General features: G+C 42.7%; 1 protein-coding gene across 1 annotated transcript; it reads right to left on the bottom strand.

Moving 5' to 3' along the window:
• Positions 1–67: 67 nt before the first annotated feature.
• Positions 68–2,241, bottom strand: LOC136522847 (pentatricopeptide repeat-containing protein At3g61520, mitochondrial-like). Its single transcript, XM_066516644.1, has one exon. The coding sequence runs from the start codon at positions 2,139–2,141 to the stop codon at positions 360–362; it is 1,782 nt and encodes a 593-aa protein (XP_066372741.1). The 5' UTR covers positions 2,142–2,241; the 3' UTR covers positions 68–359.
• Between the last annotated feature and the right edge of the window lie 17,320 nt (positions 2,242–19,561).

The raw sequence follows: 19,561 nt of genomic DNA, 5'->3' as shown, positions 1-19,561 counted from the left end.
ATTCTTCAACAACTATAAATCTAAAAAACCAAACAAAGGAAATGAAATAGTACCTAACTTGCAAAGACCTGATTGGCAACAAAAGAATACCCTTATGAGTTGCCACAATATGTGCCAAATAACCTGCTCTGAATCAATTATGCCTTACGGCCCCCTAAAACAGAACGAACACTTCTACAATACAGGCTATGGTTGCTGCCAATTCTGACCAAGGAATCCATCTCATAGGGCTAGCTAGGATTTAGAAAATGGTTTCCAAATTCTTGCGTCTGAGCCAAGTCAAATTGATCTTCCAGTTATGAATTAAACACAGACATTGCAACTTTAGTTAATATGATGATACAAAATTCATTTCATGGTCAAACACGTAAGGCATGATTATCCTTTTGATCCCTTTGCTGCATGAAACATTTTAATCTCTCTGTTTCACCAATTTCAGGCAGCCATTCCATGAGAACATCCATAGTCACATAATCAGGAGTGCACCTCTCTTCTCTCATCCAGTCCATAAGTTCAAAAGCCTTCTCTGGCATGTTCTTATCTTGAAGACCTTTCAACAATGCATTGTAGGTTGTCACATTTGCAGGCACATTGTTTTCCCTCATCTCATCAAACAGCTTGATAGCTGCATCAACTTCTCTGCTCTTGCAGAGGAAGTCAATTAGAGTATTGTATATTACAGTGTTGGGTTGAATCCTGGCCTCATCCATGGACCTGAAAATTCTTAATGCCTCATCTGTTTTACCAGCTTTGCAATATCCATGTACCAATGTACCGAAAGTGACCACAGTAGGCTGACAGCCATCATCAATCATATTCCCCAATAATTCATCCACAGCAGAGAAATCTCCTGCTTTGCACAAACAAGACAACAGGGTATTGTAGGTGTACACATCTGGCTGAAGACCAGCTCCTTTCATCTCATCAAGCAACTCATAGGCCTCATGCAACCTTTTCTTCCGGCAAAATCCACCAATCAGAATGTTGTATGCCTTTGAGTCCAACTTAAATCCTGCCTTCTTCATCGATGTCGCAATGGTGCAAGCATCCACCAACCGCCCTGCTTGTGTCAATCCAGATATCATGGTGAAATACATGACTGCATCTGGTGGATGCCCTTGTTCCGCCATCTCATGGAACAACTCCATGGCCATTCCCACATTGTTGCAGTGGAGGAAAGCACTAACCAAAGTGCTATAGGTCACAGCATTGCCCCTGGCCTCCAGCCAAGCTGTCCTCTTCTCGCGGAAGAAATCCAGTGCAGCACCAACCCTCCCAACTCGGCATAAGCCACCAACAATTGTGTTCATCGTGATAACATTCGGTGCCACACCCTCTTTCTCCATTCTCTCCACAATTTGGCAAGCCATGCCAATATCCCCCACTCGACAACACGCATCAGCCAAGCAGTTATATGTAACCGTGTTGGGCGCACACCCATGCACGCGCCTCATCTGCTCATCCACGAACACAATGGCATCCTGCAGCCTGCCAATCTTGCACAGCCCATCCACTACGGTGTTCAAGATGACAATATCCGCGCAGACGTCCGAGCCTGGGCTGGACATTCGGTCGAGCACCATGAGCGCGTCCCCCACGCGGCCTGCCTTGCAGAGCCCGTTGAGAAGTATCCCATAGGTGACGATATCAGGCTTGACGGAGGCCTCTCGCATGGAGGTGAACAGCTCCGTCATGCCGCGCAGGTTGCCAGCGCGGCCGAGCGCGGAAAGGAGGGAGTTGAAGGCGGAAACATCCGGCGCCGGCGCGCCCGCGGCGAGGGAGTCGCGGAGGAAGCTTGCGGCGTCGGCTGGGGAGGAGAAGCGCGCGAGGAGCTTGGAAAGGAGCGACGCGGAGGGAGGCGGGATGCGGTGGCGGGCCGCGAGGGAGTGGAGGGTAGCGAGGAAGGCAGGCGTGAATGCGTGGGACGGCTCGGCGATGAGGGCGTATAGCTCTGAGGCGAGGCCAGGCGATGCGCGGAGGAGGGACAGCGTGGCGGTGGAGAGGGTGTGCCCGTGGAGGAGGTTGGCGAGGATGGCGGCGGCGTTTGGGGTGTTGGGAGTGGGAGAGGAGGTGGAGGAGAGGCGGCGGCGGGATCGGAGCTTGTGGACAGCAGGCAGCACGAGCCGCCGGGTCGACGACATGGTGGACGGCAGCGGCTCAGGAAGTGACTAGGCAGCTCATCGATACTGCCGGCCGTGGAGACGTGGGACTGGAGAGGGGTCCAGAGAAGGTCTCAGCACTGTGCTCGGCGCCTCGGCGGCTGCGACCAGCGAGGCGGCGAGCAAGGTGGGGGTTTACTCCTTTTTTTTTTCCTTTTCTTTTTATAATATGGTTTATTAATTAAATTAAATATACGTCATTATATAAATATATAATTTGATCCGCTGCTACTATTGATCATCATATAGGAATGATGCATTATAATTTATAATGTCTGTTTGAACTGTGCTACTTTACATGTCTCCAACAATTTTGGATCCACGTATTGGCTTATGTATCCGATAGACTTATGGACTTATGGTTCAAAAAAATATCCCTCCATCAGCCGGCGCATGTGTCATTCTCGTTTCTCTCTCTCTCTCTCCCTAATCCATTTATCCATGTCCAATCGTTGCTCTCTTCTTATGAAGACAATTCCATAAATACCATCATAAAATATCTCAATTCTATATGAACCTCTAAAAAATTATTGTGATCTTTATGCTATGGTTTCAATTTTTCTTCTCTTTGGTCTTTACTATCACCGGGGTCACATATGTTACTTAGGGTCTGTAACACCTTAGGTGTTTGGCTTCTACAAAATTGCATTTCATTTCATAAACATGTGCATCATCTATCACATCATGCCATTGTTGCTGAAACATGCATATGCAACATTCGCAATTGTGTTTGTTTCATACTTGATTGCTTGTGAATGGTAGTAGTGAAACATGTGAATGCAACATGAGTTTCTCATACCTCGAAACATGGCAACATGGTAGGAATGTGGCAAGTTAAAATTGCAACAAAGGCATGAAACATGTGAAACATGGAATTGCAACATTAGAGTGAAATTGATTGTTTTGTCGCTTCATCACATGTGATCATTAGAAGTTGGTATTGCATTTGTGTAAAGTGGTTGATTATGGTCTAATACACCTTAACTACACTTAGGGTAATTGATGGGACATTGTTCATGTGGATCAAAATGACAAAAATGCCCTCTAGTGGAGGTTTGACTTAGAATGACCTATAAAGTACCATTGTTTGACTGCTTCAAAAGACCAACCTAGAGACCTTGCATAGCTGTGCACCCTTTACCAAAGTTGTAGCCAATTTATCAAGGAACAAAAGTCTCAATATGACCATCTCATGAAAATGGCTAGAACATGTTCAAACGAGGCCCACAAGTCATTTTTCCCTGCTGAGTTCTTACTGAAAAATTTGTCTAAGTCATTGATGCCATTCCAGTTGGATCGAGCCAATTTTGGCTTGATACAACTCAGGATATAGGGTGAATTAGCTGTAGATTTCTAAATCAAAGTTGTAGCCCTACCATAGCTCTACAACTTTTGTATACATTACTTCCACTAAATCATCACGGTTTAAGAGATCCAACACTGGTAATTTCGCCTGTCAGTTGTCGTCGTTGAACACTGAATCAAAATTTCAGAAAACCGACAGAGCTCACCGTGGCCGACCGGCTCAGGAGCTGATCGCCGTGTGGCGCGCATGCTCGGCCAGCGCCTCCACGTCGTGTGTCCATGCTCCAGATGAAAGCCCGCGCCTCGCCACTCTCTCTGCGTCTCGCCAGTTCACTCGCTGCCATCGTCTTCCTCCACGAGAGCGGCGACCGGGACGCCGTGGCAGCCGCCGAGCCAAACACCCACTCAACCGAGCGCCATTGACCGATTCATTAGAGCCACAGCACCACTGTGAGCTCCTCCACGTCCGCGACCACACCGTCATCGCGTTTTCGCCTTAGGTAGAGCTCACCGTGAGCGCGGCTCCACCGGGTTGCCATGACCACCGCCGGGCGAGCTCGCACGTGGTCATGCTGCTCGAGCCTCTTCCTGTCCCCTCTCTCCCTTGCGCTAGGTCCTGTGAGTGCTACTGATGCTCGGAGAGTAGGCCACTAGGGCCGTAACGCCGTCGCCTCGCCGGAGCCGGCCAAACCGTGGCCGTGCGCCGCCATGGCCGACGCCACCCCCTCTAGCTGCTGTAATCACTGCAATAGATGGTACCTCTAGGTGTGCACGGGTGAGGCGAACATGTTGGCACCGCTGGACTCGCCGAAGCTATCACCGACGACGAGCTACGCCGTCGTCTTTCTTCCTCCCCTACCTGTCCCTCTGTCTTGCGGGACCTCTGTGTCAGTCGCTGAGCGCAGGCGGGAGCCAGTCCTGGGCCGCGTCGAGTCTGGGCTGCGCCAGTGCCTGCGTAGCGGGCCGCCGAGCCTTTCCGGGCCGGCCCAGCAGTAGGGTTAGGGTTTCGAATTTGTTTTGTTTATTTTTTTTCACAGATTTGAGTACATTTTCAAAAATATGTATCTCCTAGTTGGTAGATTCAAATGATGTGGTTCCAATTTTGTTGAGTTCATGATAATGTCTAGTTTATATTAAAAATATAATTTATGCCATGTTCTGTTATGAAAAATGGAGTTGCTAATTATCTCTTTTAATCATGAAGGAAATAGGGGTAATTATATCTTTTTCTATTGTAACACCTCGGGTGTTTAAAATACTAAAACCTGACATATCATCATATGCATTGCAAAGCATTTGGCATTTGGTGAAAACTTTGAGATGCATACACTAAAACAAGTTTATATTCATGTGGTATGTGTTGAATTGTATTGTTTGACTTAAATTCAAAGTTTGTTTGGATTTTTGAATTTTTCGAGAAAACCCCGCTTTTCAGCATTTAAATCCTACCCTAAAAATCCATTTCAAAATATAAGCATATTTTGGGGTTGAGCCCAAAAGCAAAAGTGTAGAGCTTAACAAGTTATACAAAGTTTATTTTTGGAGTTTTTCAAGTTGTTTAGAAAAATTTGGAGTAATTCAAAAAGGCGTAATTCGTTAAATATCCCCTATTTGAATTTAAAAGATCATTTCAAAATCTAGACCGAATTAGGAGATGGTTATAAAAGCAAAGTTGTAGAACTTTTGATTTTGAACAACTTTTGTTTTTTGAGATTTTTGAGTTGTTATGAAAATTTGAGAGTAATTTGTGAATTTTGGCGAATGGCAAACTTGTAATTACTGTGAACAGTGTCCACCGCCGAAGCTACATTGCCGGCGAGCTTCGGTTGGCTTCCAGTCGCGTGCGTGGCCGTCTAGGCATCGTGCTGGCATGGTGAAGGCCACGACGCAGCTTCCTTGAGTTTCCAGCCATCCTTTTTAGCCTGAGCCGCCATCGTCGTTGCCCTTCTCCCTTGCTCTGTTTTCCCGTCGCCGCTGCTCCACTCCGGCGAGCCCGTGCCGTCGTTGTCGTGCTCCACCGTCGCTGATAAGCTAGTCCCAGCTCCGTCTTAACCTTACGCGTCCAACCGACCCGCCAATTCAGTTTATCTCCACCGGAAACTCGCTGTCCACGTCTTTCTTCTTCGTGGCCGGCGACCTTCCCGTCGCAAGCGCATCTCCGTGGCCAGCGCCCTCCGGTGAGCTGCTGTCCTTGCTCTGTGTACCTATGGCTTCGTCTCGATACTGTGGTGCTTACTCCATAGTTGGTTGTTCATTTTGACCACTGCAGTCGCCAGTACACCATCGCCGACGACGTTTTGCTCCGCCGTGCTCGCGCTGATCGTTGAACCCCCTTGCTGTTGCTCCTCCGGCTCGGTCTTTGGCTCCAACGCATTCGGGGTGAGCTCCTGATGCTTCCTGTGTACTTTGTTTAATCACTACTGCACTGGTGTCGCCGGCGTAGTATGGCCGTGCCGTCGTGTCCGCCATGGCCGCCGTGGTGCTTGGTCCAGTTAGTGTCGAGGCTCGTTTGTGCCACCAATCGGAGCGTAGTGGTGTAGGGGACGTGGTAGTGCTTTCACCATCACCGTTAGTCTCACCGGCGGTGAGAATTCGCCGGTCAGAGCCGTCGCTGCCGTGGTCAACGTCGGAGGTTGAAGATGACATGTGGGACCCGGGTGTCAGTGACTCAGCGTTCTAAGTGGATTTTCTATTTTTCAGAATTAAATGAATAGTGCTATAATTTGTTATTTTTGTGTAGAATTATTTAGAGCTCCAAAAATTATGAAAATTTTTGTGTGAATTCTCTATGATGTATATTATATAACAAAAATTTGAAATATTGATTTTCAGTATTTTTGGGGTATGATAAAAATTGCTCAATTAATTAATAAATGACTTTCCATGATTTTTCTAGGCTTATTTATTTATCCAAAAATTATGAAATTTGTTTTGCCACTTAGTTATCATGTAATGAACATTTAAAAAAATTTTGAGCTCAATTGGAATAAGTTGATTTATTTCATAATTTTGAATTAAATAATTAATTCATAAAAGCAAATAGTAACCTTTAATGATTTAGGTTTTGTTTGTAATTTTGGATTGAGTGATGACCTTGGATCATTAGTTAATAATGATCTTTGGCAATTGATTGGGTGTTGCGAAAAAGGTTTGATTAGTTTGACTTGCAACTGTACCACGAAGGAAAGTTGTATTCAAATTATTAATTTTGCATCCATCATCGAGCATCATGTTTTGTATTCCGCATCATGTTAAACATGGCATTGTTATTACGTGTAGTGAACGTAGGTGAACACGTGGTAGTTAATCAAGTTGTTGAGGAGGTTAATCCGTCTGTTGAGGTCGGATCGAATACTTGTGTGACGTCGCAGGAATCGGACTTTTCTGTCAACGAAGGCAAGCCCCGGATGCATACAACCCTACCTTGTGTTTTACAAATTAATTTCGCTTTTGCTTTCCGTTACTGCATTAAGTGATTAGGAGTTAAGTAAGAGCCTAATTGGTGCATTACCACCCTTGTTATTCCATATTTACCATATTACCAGTTTTAAATTCGTATATGCCTAGTTTTGCTTAGCTATGCTTAGAACGATGAAAGTCGGGTGATTACCTGCCACCTGAAAGTTTTAAATGGAACCTTGGTTACTTATGTTATCATGTGATATGGGAATGTGGAGTAATAAATCTAGACCGGGCGGACTCGGTGTGTGTGAGCCACAAGACATGGAGGTCTTGTGAGCGGGTTCTTTCCGCCTGTGTCAATTAAGGCACGTCCATTGTTGAATTGCATGAGGTGAGAATTTGTAGTACTAACCACATACTCCGGTAAGCCTGAACTTGGCGATTCTATTACGAGAATGGCTACTCGCGCACTGGGAGTGGAGAGATGGCGGGAATAGCGTGTACCCACGTGGCTATGGGCTGGATTGGTGGAATACTGTATTCTCGGGTGGCGCGGACCCGTTCTTGTTTCAGAGGATCTGAGGGTAGGTTGGTATATGTAGGTTAGGGACCTGCATATGTCGTGTGGTCTGGAAGTCCCAGCTGGGTTTATAATCAGTTCGAATCGTCGTTGCTCCTCGGTTATGGAGACTCAACTCACTGTTCATCATCGTAGTATTAATAACTGGAACTTGAGAATGGTCGATGAAGGTGTTGGATATGAAGTTTCATGATCTCATTACGGATCGTGTCATCTTTGTATATGATTTTATGAAGTTTAAATTGTTGAAATAAAGAATTTTGTTAAAGAGCTTTTACGCAAAATAACTTTGATTATTGCTAAAGCCATACCTTGAATCCCTGAGCCTGCATTCCTGAGTTATCAGTTCTTATTTTGGTTAAGTCTTGTTGAGTACTTTTGTACTTAGGGTTCGTTGACCCTTGTTGCAGGTGAGCCTCATGAGCAGATCTGTTTTGGATCGTGCTGCATGACAGTTGTACCTTGTGATGACGATGAGAAGTAAATGTGTGGCCCTTGGGCAGGGCAGTCTCATTGTGTGTTTTGTATTATATTATAATGCCGCTCCACTATTTCGTTTTGTAATAATCATCGAACTTAGTTATGAGGTTTGAAACCACTGTTTTGTAAATTATGTTATTGTAAGACTTCCGCTGTTTTTACTCTGGTGTTGATATTTGAATAAATGTTGTAATACTACAATGACTCTGTAACGTGATCCTGCTCGGAAATTGTGGATGATTCGGGGTTCCCCGAGGACACCCGACAGTCTTCTTAAGTTACCGGGAACGTATGCATAGATGTCAAAGGTCGTTGGACAGTGACAGGTGCATGTGGGCCCTATAATTTAGGAAGTTCTGCCACAGAATGGTATCGGAGCAATCGTTACAAGGTTTTTGTTGTATTGTTTTACAAAAACTTCAAAATGATTTGGGATGACTAAATTTAACTTACTAATTTAGTCCAAATTGCTTCTGACTTATCTTATTTCTTTCTCACCATTCCTTATTTGATTAAAAAGGTTTTGTGTGGTGGAGTAGTAATATTACTATGCCCTATATAAAATAAATGTTATTTATGTGCATTATAAACTTTGATGTTTTTGTTCGTAAGTACGATTCATGCATCATTATTAATTCACTCGTTACTTCCTTCACCTCTTAGTCTAGAGTTGAGTAGTGAGACTGGTTTGAGTAATGTAATCCATCATAGCTGCTCTTTAGACTTTGATCAAATGGTCTTACTTGGATTAAATTGGTTTCCTACAGTATGGCTCGTGCCAAGATGACGCCCCGTAAGTCCACTGGACCCAAAGAAGTTCCTCGTCACCAACTTGCCCCTAGAAACGATGGTGCTAGTAGTAGCAGTTCTAGGCCTGATCCCCAAATAGAGATACAGAGGATTTCTATAGAGTTAGCACAAGCTACTAGAGATAGGGCTTTGGATGCAATACAGGTAGGAGAATTGCAGGATCAATTGAGGTGTCTCACCACCGCACACAGGAACTGCGAAAGCATGTTAGTTCGTACGGTGGAGGGACGAAATGAAGCTTGGCATAGGGAAAATGTAGCTAGAGCTAGAACTCATGAGCTAGAATTCTATGTAGAAGATTTAGAAGAACATAATACCTATCTACATGAGGAAGTTCATAGGCTTAGTAATCTACTAAACCTGAATCATGAGCCTCAAGCTGATGCCATGGACCCAGGTGTCATCCTTGCCGATGAAAGTGAATCAGAAGAGGAAGAAGAAGAAGATCCTGAAGAATTAGTAATGATAGATGAAAGTGATAATGAAGGCGGTAATATCTCTGGAATGGATACCGAGCCTGAAGTTTGAAGTGCTCAGGGAAAGGAGTAGAGTTGTGTAATAGAAGATCTAGTTAAGATAGTAGTCTTGTTTAGATGTGTTCTTGTGTTTAAATAAGTGGCATCGATGTAATGCGGGTAGTAAGCTCTTTGATCTGTGAATAAAGTTTGGTTTGTTATGAACAGATACGTCGTATGCGGGGATCGCATATTCCTAGTACTTCACAAGATGATGATGATATCCCCAACCCGCCACCAATGCCGACCAATCTGGCTGATGCTATCGCTGCATTAGTCAATGTGACTGTGGAAAATTCTCGTTTGCTTCATGAGATGGCTCAAAGTAATCAGAATTAGATGCATGGAAACCGTGGCCGCAATCATAACAGGCATGAGGCTACCTATGTGGATTTCATGGATACAAAACCCCTGGTGTTCACCACGGCAGATGAACCACTGGAGGCTGATGACTGGCTTAGGACCATGGAGCAGAAATTTGATCTTATTCACTACACAGAGTTTCAGAAACTGGTGTTTGCTGCCCAGCAACTTAGAGGTGCAGCTGGTGCTTGGTATGCAAATCTAATGTCCATGCAACCCGCAGGCGTTCCATTAACTTGGACAGAATTTCGCACTTCTTTCAGAGCCCATTATATCCCAGAAGGACTGATGGCTATGAAGCTGGATGAATTCCTTGCTTTGAGGCAAGGGGATCAAACGGTTATGCAGTATGTGGGAAGATTCAATCATCTGTCGCAGTATGCATCTGAACATGTCAATACGGATGCCAAGAAAAAGAAATAGTTCATGAGAGGTCTGAATACCAAACTGTAGACAATGATGACAGTCTGTACCAATATCACTTATCATGAGGCAGTAAATATTGCAATTGCTTTAGAGGCAAAGTATCGGCAGCATAAGGAGCTAAAGAAGAAAAAGAATGTGCCGTCTAGACCTTTTGGTGGAAACCAAAAGAGGCAGAGAGTGATTTATCATCCCGTAAACCATTATCGTCCTCCTTATCGTCCGCCATAGTTCCAAGCCGGGCAACAGTCAAATGTCCGTCCTGCTATAACCTATCCAAATTCACCATCAACCAATGCTTCTAGTGGCAATGCTCCAACATCCCAGGGTCACAACTATCCGTGTTATAATTGTGGAAGGACTGGTCATTTCTCCAGGGAATGTCCATATCCTAGGTAGGCTAATCAAAATTATCAGAAGACCCCTGTCAATCAACAACAGGGTCAGGCACCAAACAAGAACCACAATCAGAATGCTCAGAAGGGCAAAGATGAGAGGAAGACAGGAAGGGTTTTCTATATTCAAGCCGGGGAAATTCCTGAAGGAGAGCCAGCGATGATGGGTATGTTTCCTGTTGCCAATCACCCTGCAGTTATACTTTTTGATTCTGGCGCATCGCATTCATTTATCAATAGAACATTTGTCGTGAAGCATGAAATTTCAATTGGGGCAACAAAGGAAAGTTTCTTTATACAGTCGCCCGAGGGACGTCTGTGTACTAAGGAAATGGTATACCAGGTACCCGTAAACCTGGGTGGGCATATTTTTCCCACTACCATGATTATCCTTAAGGATCAGGATATAGATGTAATCTTGGGAATGAATTGGATGTATCAGCATAAGGCTGTTATAGATGCTTTGAATAGGACTTTAAGAGTAAGTTTGCCTGATAGTGATTCTCAACTTCTCATCCAACTTCCAACCCTAAAAAGATCAGTGGGCAAGATTTGTGCGACTGCTGTCAAAGAGATTAGAGATATTCCAGTAGTGTGTGAATTTCCGGATGTGTTTCCAGAAGATTTACCCGGTCTACCACCTGATAGGGATGTACAGTTTAACATAGAGTTACAACCTGGAACAGCTCTGATTTCTCGGAGAGCTTATAGAATGCCACCTAAGGAATTAGCCGAGTTGAAGGCTCAGTTACAAGAATTAATTGAGAAGGGGTTTATCCAACCTAGTTCCTCACCTTGGGGATGTCCGGCAATTTTTGTGAAAAAGAAAGATGAGACCCTGAGGTTATGTGTTGACTATCATCCGTTGAATGAAGTGACCATCAAGAATAAGTATCCATTACCTCGGATAGATTTGCTTTTTGATCAATTGGCCAGAGCCAAAGTTTTCTCCAAGATAGATTTGAGATCAGGGTATCACCAAATTAAGATAAAGCCTGAAGATATTCCCAAAACAGCATTTACCACAAGATATGGATTATATGAATACTTGGTGATGTCTTTTGGTTTGACAAATGCTCCTGCTCATTTCATGTATCTGATGAACTCAGTATTCATGCCTGAGCTAGACAAGTTTGTAGTGGTGTTTATAGATGATATACTAGTATATTCCAAGAATAAGACAGAACATGCAGGACACCTCAGAATTGTTCTGACTCGTTTGAGAGAACATCAATTGTATGCCAAGTTCAGCAAGTGTGATTTTTGGCTTAAGGAAGTGCAATTTCTTGGACATGTCTTGTCAGCCGAAGGAGTTGCAGTTGATCCCAGCAAAGTGAGGGATGTGCTTGATTGGAAACCGCCAACCACAGTTCATCAAGTTCGGAGTTTTCTTGGATTGGCGGGGTATTACCGTCGGTTTATTCTAGAATTCTCTAAAGTATCAAAACCTATAACTGAATTGTTGAAGAACCAAGTCAAGTTTGTCTGGTCATCAGATTGTGAAGAGGCTTTCTAGACTTTAAAAAGGTTGTTGACTACTGCACCAGTGTTAGCTCAATCTGATATCGAGAAGCCGTTTGATGTTTATTGTGATGCTTCAGGTATTGGTATTGGATGTGTGTTGATGCAAGAAGGTCGAGTCATTGCCTATGCGTCCAGGCAACTTAAGCAGCATGAAGAACACTATCCAACTCATGATCTGGAGTTAGCAGCTGTGGTTCATGCTCTAAAGATTTGGCGACATTACCTGCTTGGTAATACGTGCCATATTTACACCGATCACAAAAGCTTAAAGTATATCTTCACTCAGTCAGAATTAAACATACGACAAAGAAGATGGTTAGAACTAATTAAGGATTATGATTTGGAAGTACATTATCACCCGGGTAAAGCAAATGTGGTTGCAGATGCCCTTAGTCGCAAAAGTTATTGCAATTGTCTGACAGTGAGAACAATGGGTTTGAATTTATGCCAAGAAATGGAGAAGTTGAATGTAGAAGTAATTCAACAAGGAAGTTTGACCAACATAATTGTTGAAGCTACTATTCGAGATCAAGTTATTGCTGCTCAGAAGGAAAACAAGGGTATAGCCCATATCAAGGAAAAAGTCAAGAATGGAAAAGCGAAATGCTTTAGCATAGATGATGAAGATGTGTTATGGTTCAAGGATCGCCTGGTGGTACCAAAAGTTCCTGAGTTGCGGCAGTCAATTCTAGATGAGGCACATGCTACTAGGTTATCTATCCATCTGGGAAGCAACAAGATGTACCATAATTTGAAGCAAAGATTCTGGTGGACTAAAATGAAGATAGAGATTGCTAGATATATAGCAAAGTGTGATACTTGTCAAAAGGTGAAAGCTATACATTTGAGGTCTGCTGGTGAATTACAACCATTACCTATTCCATCTTGGAAGTGGGAGGACATCAGTATGGATTTTATTGTTGGTCTACCCAAGACATCAAAGGGATTTGACTCAGTATGGGTTATTGTAGATCGACTCACTAAGTCAGCACATTTTCTTCCAGTCAAGACAATATATCCCACGATCCAATATGCCAAGATGTACTTAGCAAGAATCATGAGTTTGCATGGGGTACCAAAAACCATAGTGTCAGATAGGGGTACACAGTTTGTCTCCAGCTTTTGGAAACACTTACATGCTTCATTAGGTACCAAACTTCTGTATAGTACAGCTTATCATCCGCAGACTGATGGGCAGACTGAAAGAGTCAATCAAGTACTTGAAGACATGTTAAGATGTTGTGTCCTTAACTATTCTAATACGTGGGATGAGTGCTTACCTTTGGCCGAGTTCTCATACAACAATAGTTATCAGGAAAGCATTAGAATGGCTCCATTTGAAGCACTCTATGGTCGTAGATGCAGAACATCATTGAGTTGGTCTGAGCCAGGAGAGAGAAGGTTCTTTGGAGTTGACCTTGTGAAAGAAACAGAAGACAAGGTTAGGCAAATACAGAGTAATCTGAAGATAGCTCAGTCCCGCCAAAAGAGTTATGCGGATAGACGACGGAGACCATTGGTATTCAACAAAGGAGATTTTGTATATCTGAAAGTATCACCAATGAAGGGAGTTAACCGTTTTGGTGTTAAAGGAAAGTTGGCACCCCGATACATTGGACCATATCAAATTTTGGAGAGGTATGGAAAAGTGGCATATCGCTTGAAATTACCTGAACATCTCACAGCTGTGCATGATGTGTTCCATGTTTCTCAATTGTAGAAGTGTCTCCGAGTGCCGGAACAGAATGTTGAAGTTGAAGGAGTAGAACTAGAACCGGATTTAACTTACTCCGAATATCCTATCCGAGTGCTGGATCAGAAAGATCGTGTTACTCGAAGACGGACAATCAAGTTCTATAAAATACAATGGAATCAACATTCAGAAGAGGAAGCTACCTGGGAATCAGAAGATTACTTGTTAGAAAAGTTTCCAGAGTTTCTAGCGTCAATATAGAATAGAATAATGTTAGTTGAGCTCGGTTACTACAAATTGTGTTTTGTAAAAGAACCTCAGTTGTTTTATGGAAAAGTTCTAGATGTTTTTGGATTGACACATTTCCTTTTCCATTACTTACTCTATGGCTTTGAATCTCGGGGCGAGATTTCTTTTAGGGGGAAGGATTGTAACACCTCGGGTGTTTAAAATACTAAAACCTGACATATCATCATATGCATTGCAAAGCATTTGGCATTTGGTGAAAACTTTGAGATGCATACACTAAAACAAGTTTATATTCATGTGGTATGTGTTGAATTGTATTGTTTGACTTAAATTCAAAGTTTGTTTGGATTTTTGAATTTTTCGAGAAAACCCCGCTTTTCAGCATTTAAATCCTACCCTAAAAATCCATTTCAAAATATAAGCATATTTTGGGGTTGAGCCCAAAAGCAAAAGTGTAGATCTTAACAAGTTATACAAAGTTTATTTTTGGAGTTTTTCAAGTTGTTTAGAAAAATTTGGAGTAATTCAAAAAGGCGTAATTCGTTAAATATCCCCTATTTGAATTTAAAAGATCATTTCAAAATCTAGACCGAATTAGGAGATGGTTATAAAAGCAAACTTCGGTGATTGTTTTTGTACTTACGTTCTTATGATTTGGTCGGTTCTGTTACAGGGTCTATTTAAATCAAAGGGCTAATTGCTAGCTAACTAAAAAATAGCGGTAGTGTATCTAAGGGCATGTTTAAATTCGTTAGCACTAAAAAATAGTAGCTAAAATTAGAATAAGTGGGTCTAAACAGACCTGCTAATTATTAGTTGAAGGACTGCTAACTATTAGTTTCATTAGCAGGTTTAGAGTTGTTAATAGGTGCTAATAGCTCATATACACCTTTGACTCACTATCTAACTACCTATTAGCAGGTGAATCCAAACAGCCTCTTGCTAAAAGTTACCGGCTATTAGAGTATCTCCAAGAGTTCCCAAAACAATATCTCGATCCATGATTTTATAGCTCCAACAACTCTCAACCTCACCTCTCAATCTTTTGGCGCTTGGAAAAAATCGACCCCGTGCACGGATAAATGTGCGCGCATATCATTAGGCCAATCTAAGGTAGAAGGATGTGAGAAAAATAATAAGTAGGACAGAGTTACTGATACAAATATATAGAAGAGAAAGAAAGTATAAAAGTGGTTGAGGTGATTTAGAAATAATTTAGGATTTCTTATATAAATTACCTTCTATCTTGTCGAATCGAGATTTTGGAAAGAAAGCTAACAAATATGCACCCAACATTTTGTCACTTGGAAAACTCATCACTTTACCAAGGAAGTGGGGAAAAGGAAAGCAACTGCAAAATGACCATTTGTAAAAGAAAACTGACCTCATAATGTTAACTTAAGTAAAAGATGTGACGGTAGTAGTAGTGAAGGGAAGAAAGAAAGTAGAAAAAGACAAATAGAGCTATGTTGTCTTATATATATAGATGTGTACTTATTTTGAAAAAAATTTAAACTCTAGAAATGCACTAGTTATTTTGGGACGGAGGTAGTAGTTTATAGGAAGATACAAAGGGAACTCTCTTTCCTCTTTTTTTTTCTTCATCCTTCCGTGGCAGAATACCTCATGGGCCAACGAAGGGATGGAATTATGGGCTTTTCATCTATCAGAGTACAAGAGTCAAAGTAGGCTGAAACATTATAAACAAGGCCCATCGATGTTTGCACAGTATTAGGTCCGCACGGGCCCAATGGGTCGAAAGTGCTTACCTAATACGGCACTGAAGTATACATTTGCCAATTGCCATTGTGTCCATCAGCCTCTTGCCTTCCTCGTGGAAATTTCCTTGTCAGCAATTTCCACACGGCATTTTCTGCGCTTCCGCGGCGATGGACATGGACATCTCCACGGACCCTTTTTAATATCGACTACAACTGGCTTTGGTTGGCTCGGGGTCGCTAAGACTTGGGAGCCTTGGCCCATCCAATCTCCAGCTAGCTGCCTTGTTGTTACTACTCCCCACGCACCCACTGCACCCTTTCGCCATGGATCCGAGCTCTAACATCATCCTTGACACTCGGTTCTTCCTCATCTACAGCGACCGGCGCATCGACCGCTTGATGGGCACCGAAACCGTGCCGGCCAGCTTTGATCCCACCACCGGTGATGAGCACATCACTACTTCATCGCATACAAGCCAAGTAGAGGAGGAGGTCCAACATGGGCGTCCAATTCATCTTTTTCATGGTGGAAGCCCAGTCCAACTCAAGTTCGAGTCCGGTTCGGGCTCTAGGACCAGTCTGCCTTAAACTGGTCACCTAGGACGCATCCAGACTTCGTTTTCGATGATCCATATATGGTTGGAAAGCTAATTTGATAAGGAAGCCAATCCAAGTGGTTTCACATCAAAATACCTTCGGAATCAATGGAAATCGTTGAAAAAAGTCAACGTCCAGAATCTGCCAGGGTGCTACGACACCGTCTTTTGGTCCATTGGACCATGTATCGTGTTTGGGCCCATTAGGGGGCGCGTCCAGGGGGTGACGCCCAAGACTCTATAAATAGCAGCCGTCGCTCTTCTTAGGGTTTGGATTTTGTTTAGTTCTTGATTTCCTCGTGAAACAGACATCGTTTTGCTGCAACTGTCGCCGTCAAGGCCACTTGCTGTGAACCAGGGCCCTAGTTCTTGATCTTGTTCGTCTGTAGTGATTAGTCCTTTCGAATAAAGACTTGAACTCCTTCTTGATTTCATAAGCCTCATATTTATTTGCAATTTCAGATTGCATTCATCCCGTTCTTGCTTGTGTTCTCGATTCGCTTGCAGGAAAGCCTTCTCGGCGAGGTCAATCGCGTTCGTGTGGTTGATAACCAACGGAGCAGTGGTGTAACGGTTGCAAGGGTCCGAATCAATCTTGGTTCGAAGCCTAGATCATGAACGTCGAGTCTCCACCAATCGACGCTATCATACATTTTGGAAGATCGGGCCTAGTCTACATCAAATGGTATCAGAGACCTTGTTGCCCGTTAGGTATAACTTTGTTTTCCCCTTTAGATTGTTACTGTTTTTGCATTACCTACGGTCCACAAAAAGCCAAAAAATATACATCATCACATATTCCCTGTCCTATAGCCTCATTGTGTCGTGCAAGTTCGTCTCTGATTTGCGTTGTTGAGTTTGTGCCCTAGGTCAAGTTCTTGTTGCTGGTTTTAGATCATTTTTAGTCCAGTTTGTATTTTCCCCTTTGTTTTTCATCATAATCCGTGAACACCTTCAAGTATTGTTGTGATTCCTTTGTATTAATCAAACCCTAGTCCACGCCATCTTATTTGTTACACTTGTCTTCACTGTTTTCATCAAATCCTTGCTGTCATGACCAATTTTGCGCATATTGTTCCTGTTTTGTCCTCTAATTCGGAGTTCGTTCTTAAAACTGGTCTAGTTTTCGTATAAGAACTCGGATTTCGACGTTCCATATATCAAAATCGATCAAAAAAATTCGGATCCGTCCATCCCCTGCTTTGTCGGGGTTGGAGATTTTTATTTTGATCAAAAAGTGGTCACAAGATTCTCTTTTCGTGGTCACAAGGTCTTTGTCGATTTCGAGCACGTCTTCTAGAAATTCCACAGGCCACGTCTTGCTTGTGTTCTCGATTCACTTGCAGGAAAGCCTTCTCGGCGAGGTCAATCGTGTTTGCGTGGTTGATAACCAACAGAGCAGTGGTGTAACGGTTGCGGGGGTCCGAATCAATCTTGGTTCGAAGCCTAGATCGTGAACGTCGAGTCTTCACCAATCGACGCTATCATACCTTTCGGAAGATCAGGCCTAGTCTACATCAAGTGGTATCAGAGACCTTGTTGCCCGTTAGGTATAACTTTATTTTCTCCTTTAGATTGTTACTGTTTTTACATTACCTACAGTCCACAAAAAGCCAAAAAAATATACATCATCACATATTCCCTGTCATATAGTCTCATTGTGCCGTGCAAGTTCGTGTCTGATTTGCGTTGTTGAGTTTGTGCCCTAGGTTAAGTTCTTGTTGCTGATTTTAGATCGTTTTTAGTCCAGTTTGTGTTTTCTCCTTTGTTTTTCATCATAATCCGTGAACACCTTCAAGTATTGCTATGATTCCTTTGTATTCATCAAACCCTAGTCCACGACATCTTATTTGTTATACTTGTCTTCACTATTTTCATCAAATCCTTGCTGTTGTGACCAATTTTGCGCATATTGTTCCTGTTTTGTCCTCTAATTCGGAGTCCGTTCTTAAAACTGGTCTAGTTTTCGTATACGAACTCGGATTTCGACGTTCCATATATCAAAATCGATCAGAAAAAAAATTCGGATCCGTCCATCCACTTCTTTGTCGGGGTCAGAGATTTTTATTTTGGTCAAAAAATGGTCACAAGATTCTCTTTTCGTGGTCACAAGGTCTTTGTCGATTTCGAGCACGTCTTCTGGAAATTCCACAGGCCACGTCTTTCACTTGTTTAAGCTCATATTTTCTGTGGTTACTTCTTTTGTGCTCCTAAGTGAAGAAAAAATATCAAAAAAAGAAAAAGAAAAAGTCAAAGAATCCCAAAAAAAACAACGACAGCCCAAAAATAGAGAAAAAAGAGAGGGACAAAAGTAGAACAATATCTAGAGGAGCACATAGAGAGCGCCATTTGAGCTGTGTTTGCATGTGCTGATTTCTATCTTGTTCCTAATCATATTCTTGCTGTTCACATCACTTGATACATCTGGTACTTGGAACATGAGTAGGCCGGCAACTAAGACAAGTACTTGGGATACTTATTTAGCTTTGCTATTCAGTTGCGAATTTTGTTATTCCTTGCTACTATATTGTGCCTGTCCAAGCTCCACTTTCTTCTAACCAAGTACAGGTTCGCCTTGCAACTGTTACACTCAAGCTACAATGGTATCACAATCACCGACCGATTGCACCGCATGTTGCTTTGGTAAGAACATTTGTAAGACCATGGTAAGACGCTTGAGAGTTGAGTTCCTTATTTTTCCTTGTCCACAACCTAAGTAGTTGGTAGGGATAATACTATTTGTGTTGTCTTTTTCTTTCTACTAACCATGTCAGGAAAAGCCGAAGGCAGCGGCAAAGGAAACGAGGACGCACCTATAGATTTCAATGACTGTGTTTCTAAGAATGAGCTTCGTGTCGTTCTTAATGACAAGTTCAATGAGATCCTTCAACAAATCACCAATTTGGCCAAGAGGATTGAAGATGTTGAACAACGACATCCTGAACCATGGCCTAAAGATGATGATGATGATCTCTCTAAGGAGGACGATGGTGACGCGGAGGCTGAAGCCAAAGCTCAATGACATGCTGAGGATGCATGTAACCGTAATCGGTTGAACTTTAACCGACGCGGTATGGGAGGTAATAACCAAGGTAATAATGATCCTTTCTCTAAAACCAAGTTTAAGATACCTCCTTTTTCTGGTTCTGCTGATCCTGAAGCATATTTAGCTCCCATCAAGTACCTGAAGAATATAGAGTTAGACTTGCTACTAGTGAGTTTACTAGTTTTGCTCTTTTCTGGTGGAATGATATTTGCAATAATGCTAATGCTAATGCTCAAATACCTCAAACCTGGACTGTACTTAAACGACAAATGAAATCAAGATTTGTTCCTCCATACTATC

This window comes from Miscanthus floridulus, chromosome 18, assembly GCF_019320115.1.
Source record: "Miscanthus floridulus cultivar M001 chromosome 18, ASM1932011v1, whole genome shotgun sequence".
Taxonomy (NCBI): Eukaryota; Viridiplantae; Streptophyta; class Magnoliopsida; order Poales; family Poaceae; genus Miscanthus; species Miscanthus floridulus.
The sequence above is the reverse complement of the archived record's forward strand: the minus strand, read 5'-3'. Positions and strand labels throughout refer to the sequence as shown.

Coding starts and splice junctions, on each gene's coding strand:
- LOC136522847 (XM_066516644.1), bottom strand. CDS start 2,141: ATGTCGTCGACCCGGCGGCTCGTGCTGCCTGCTGTCCACAAGCTCCGA.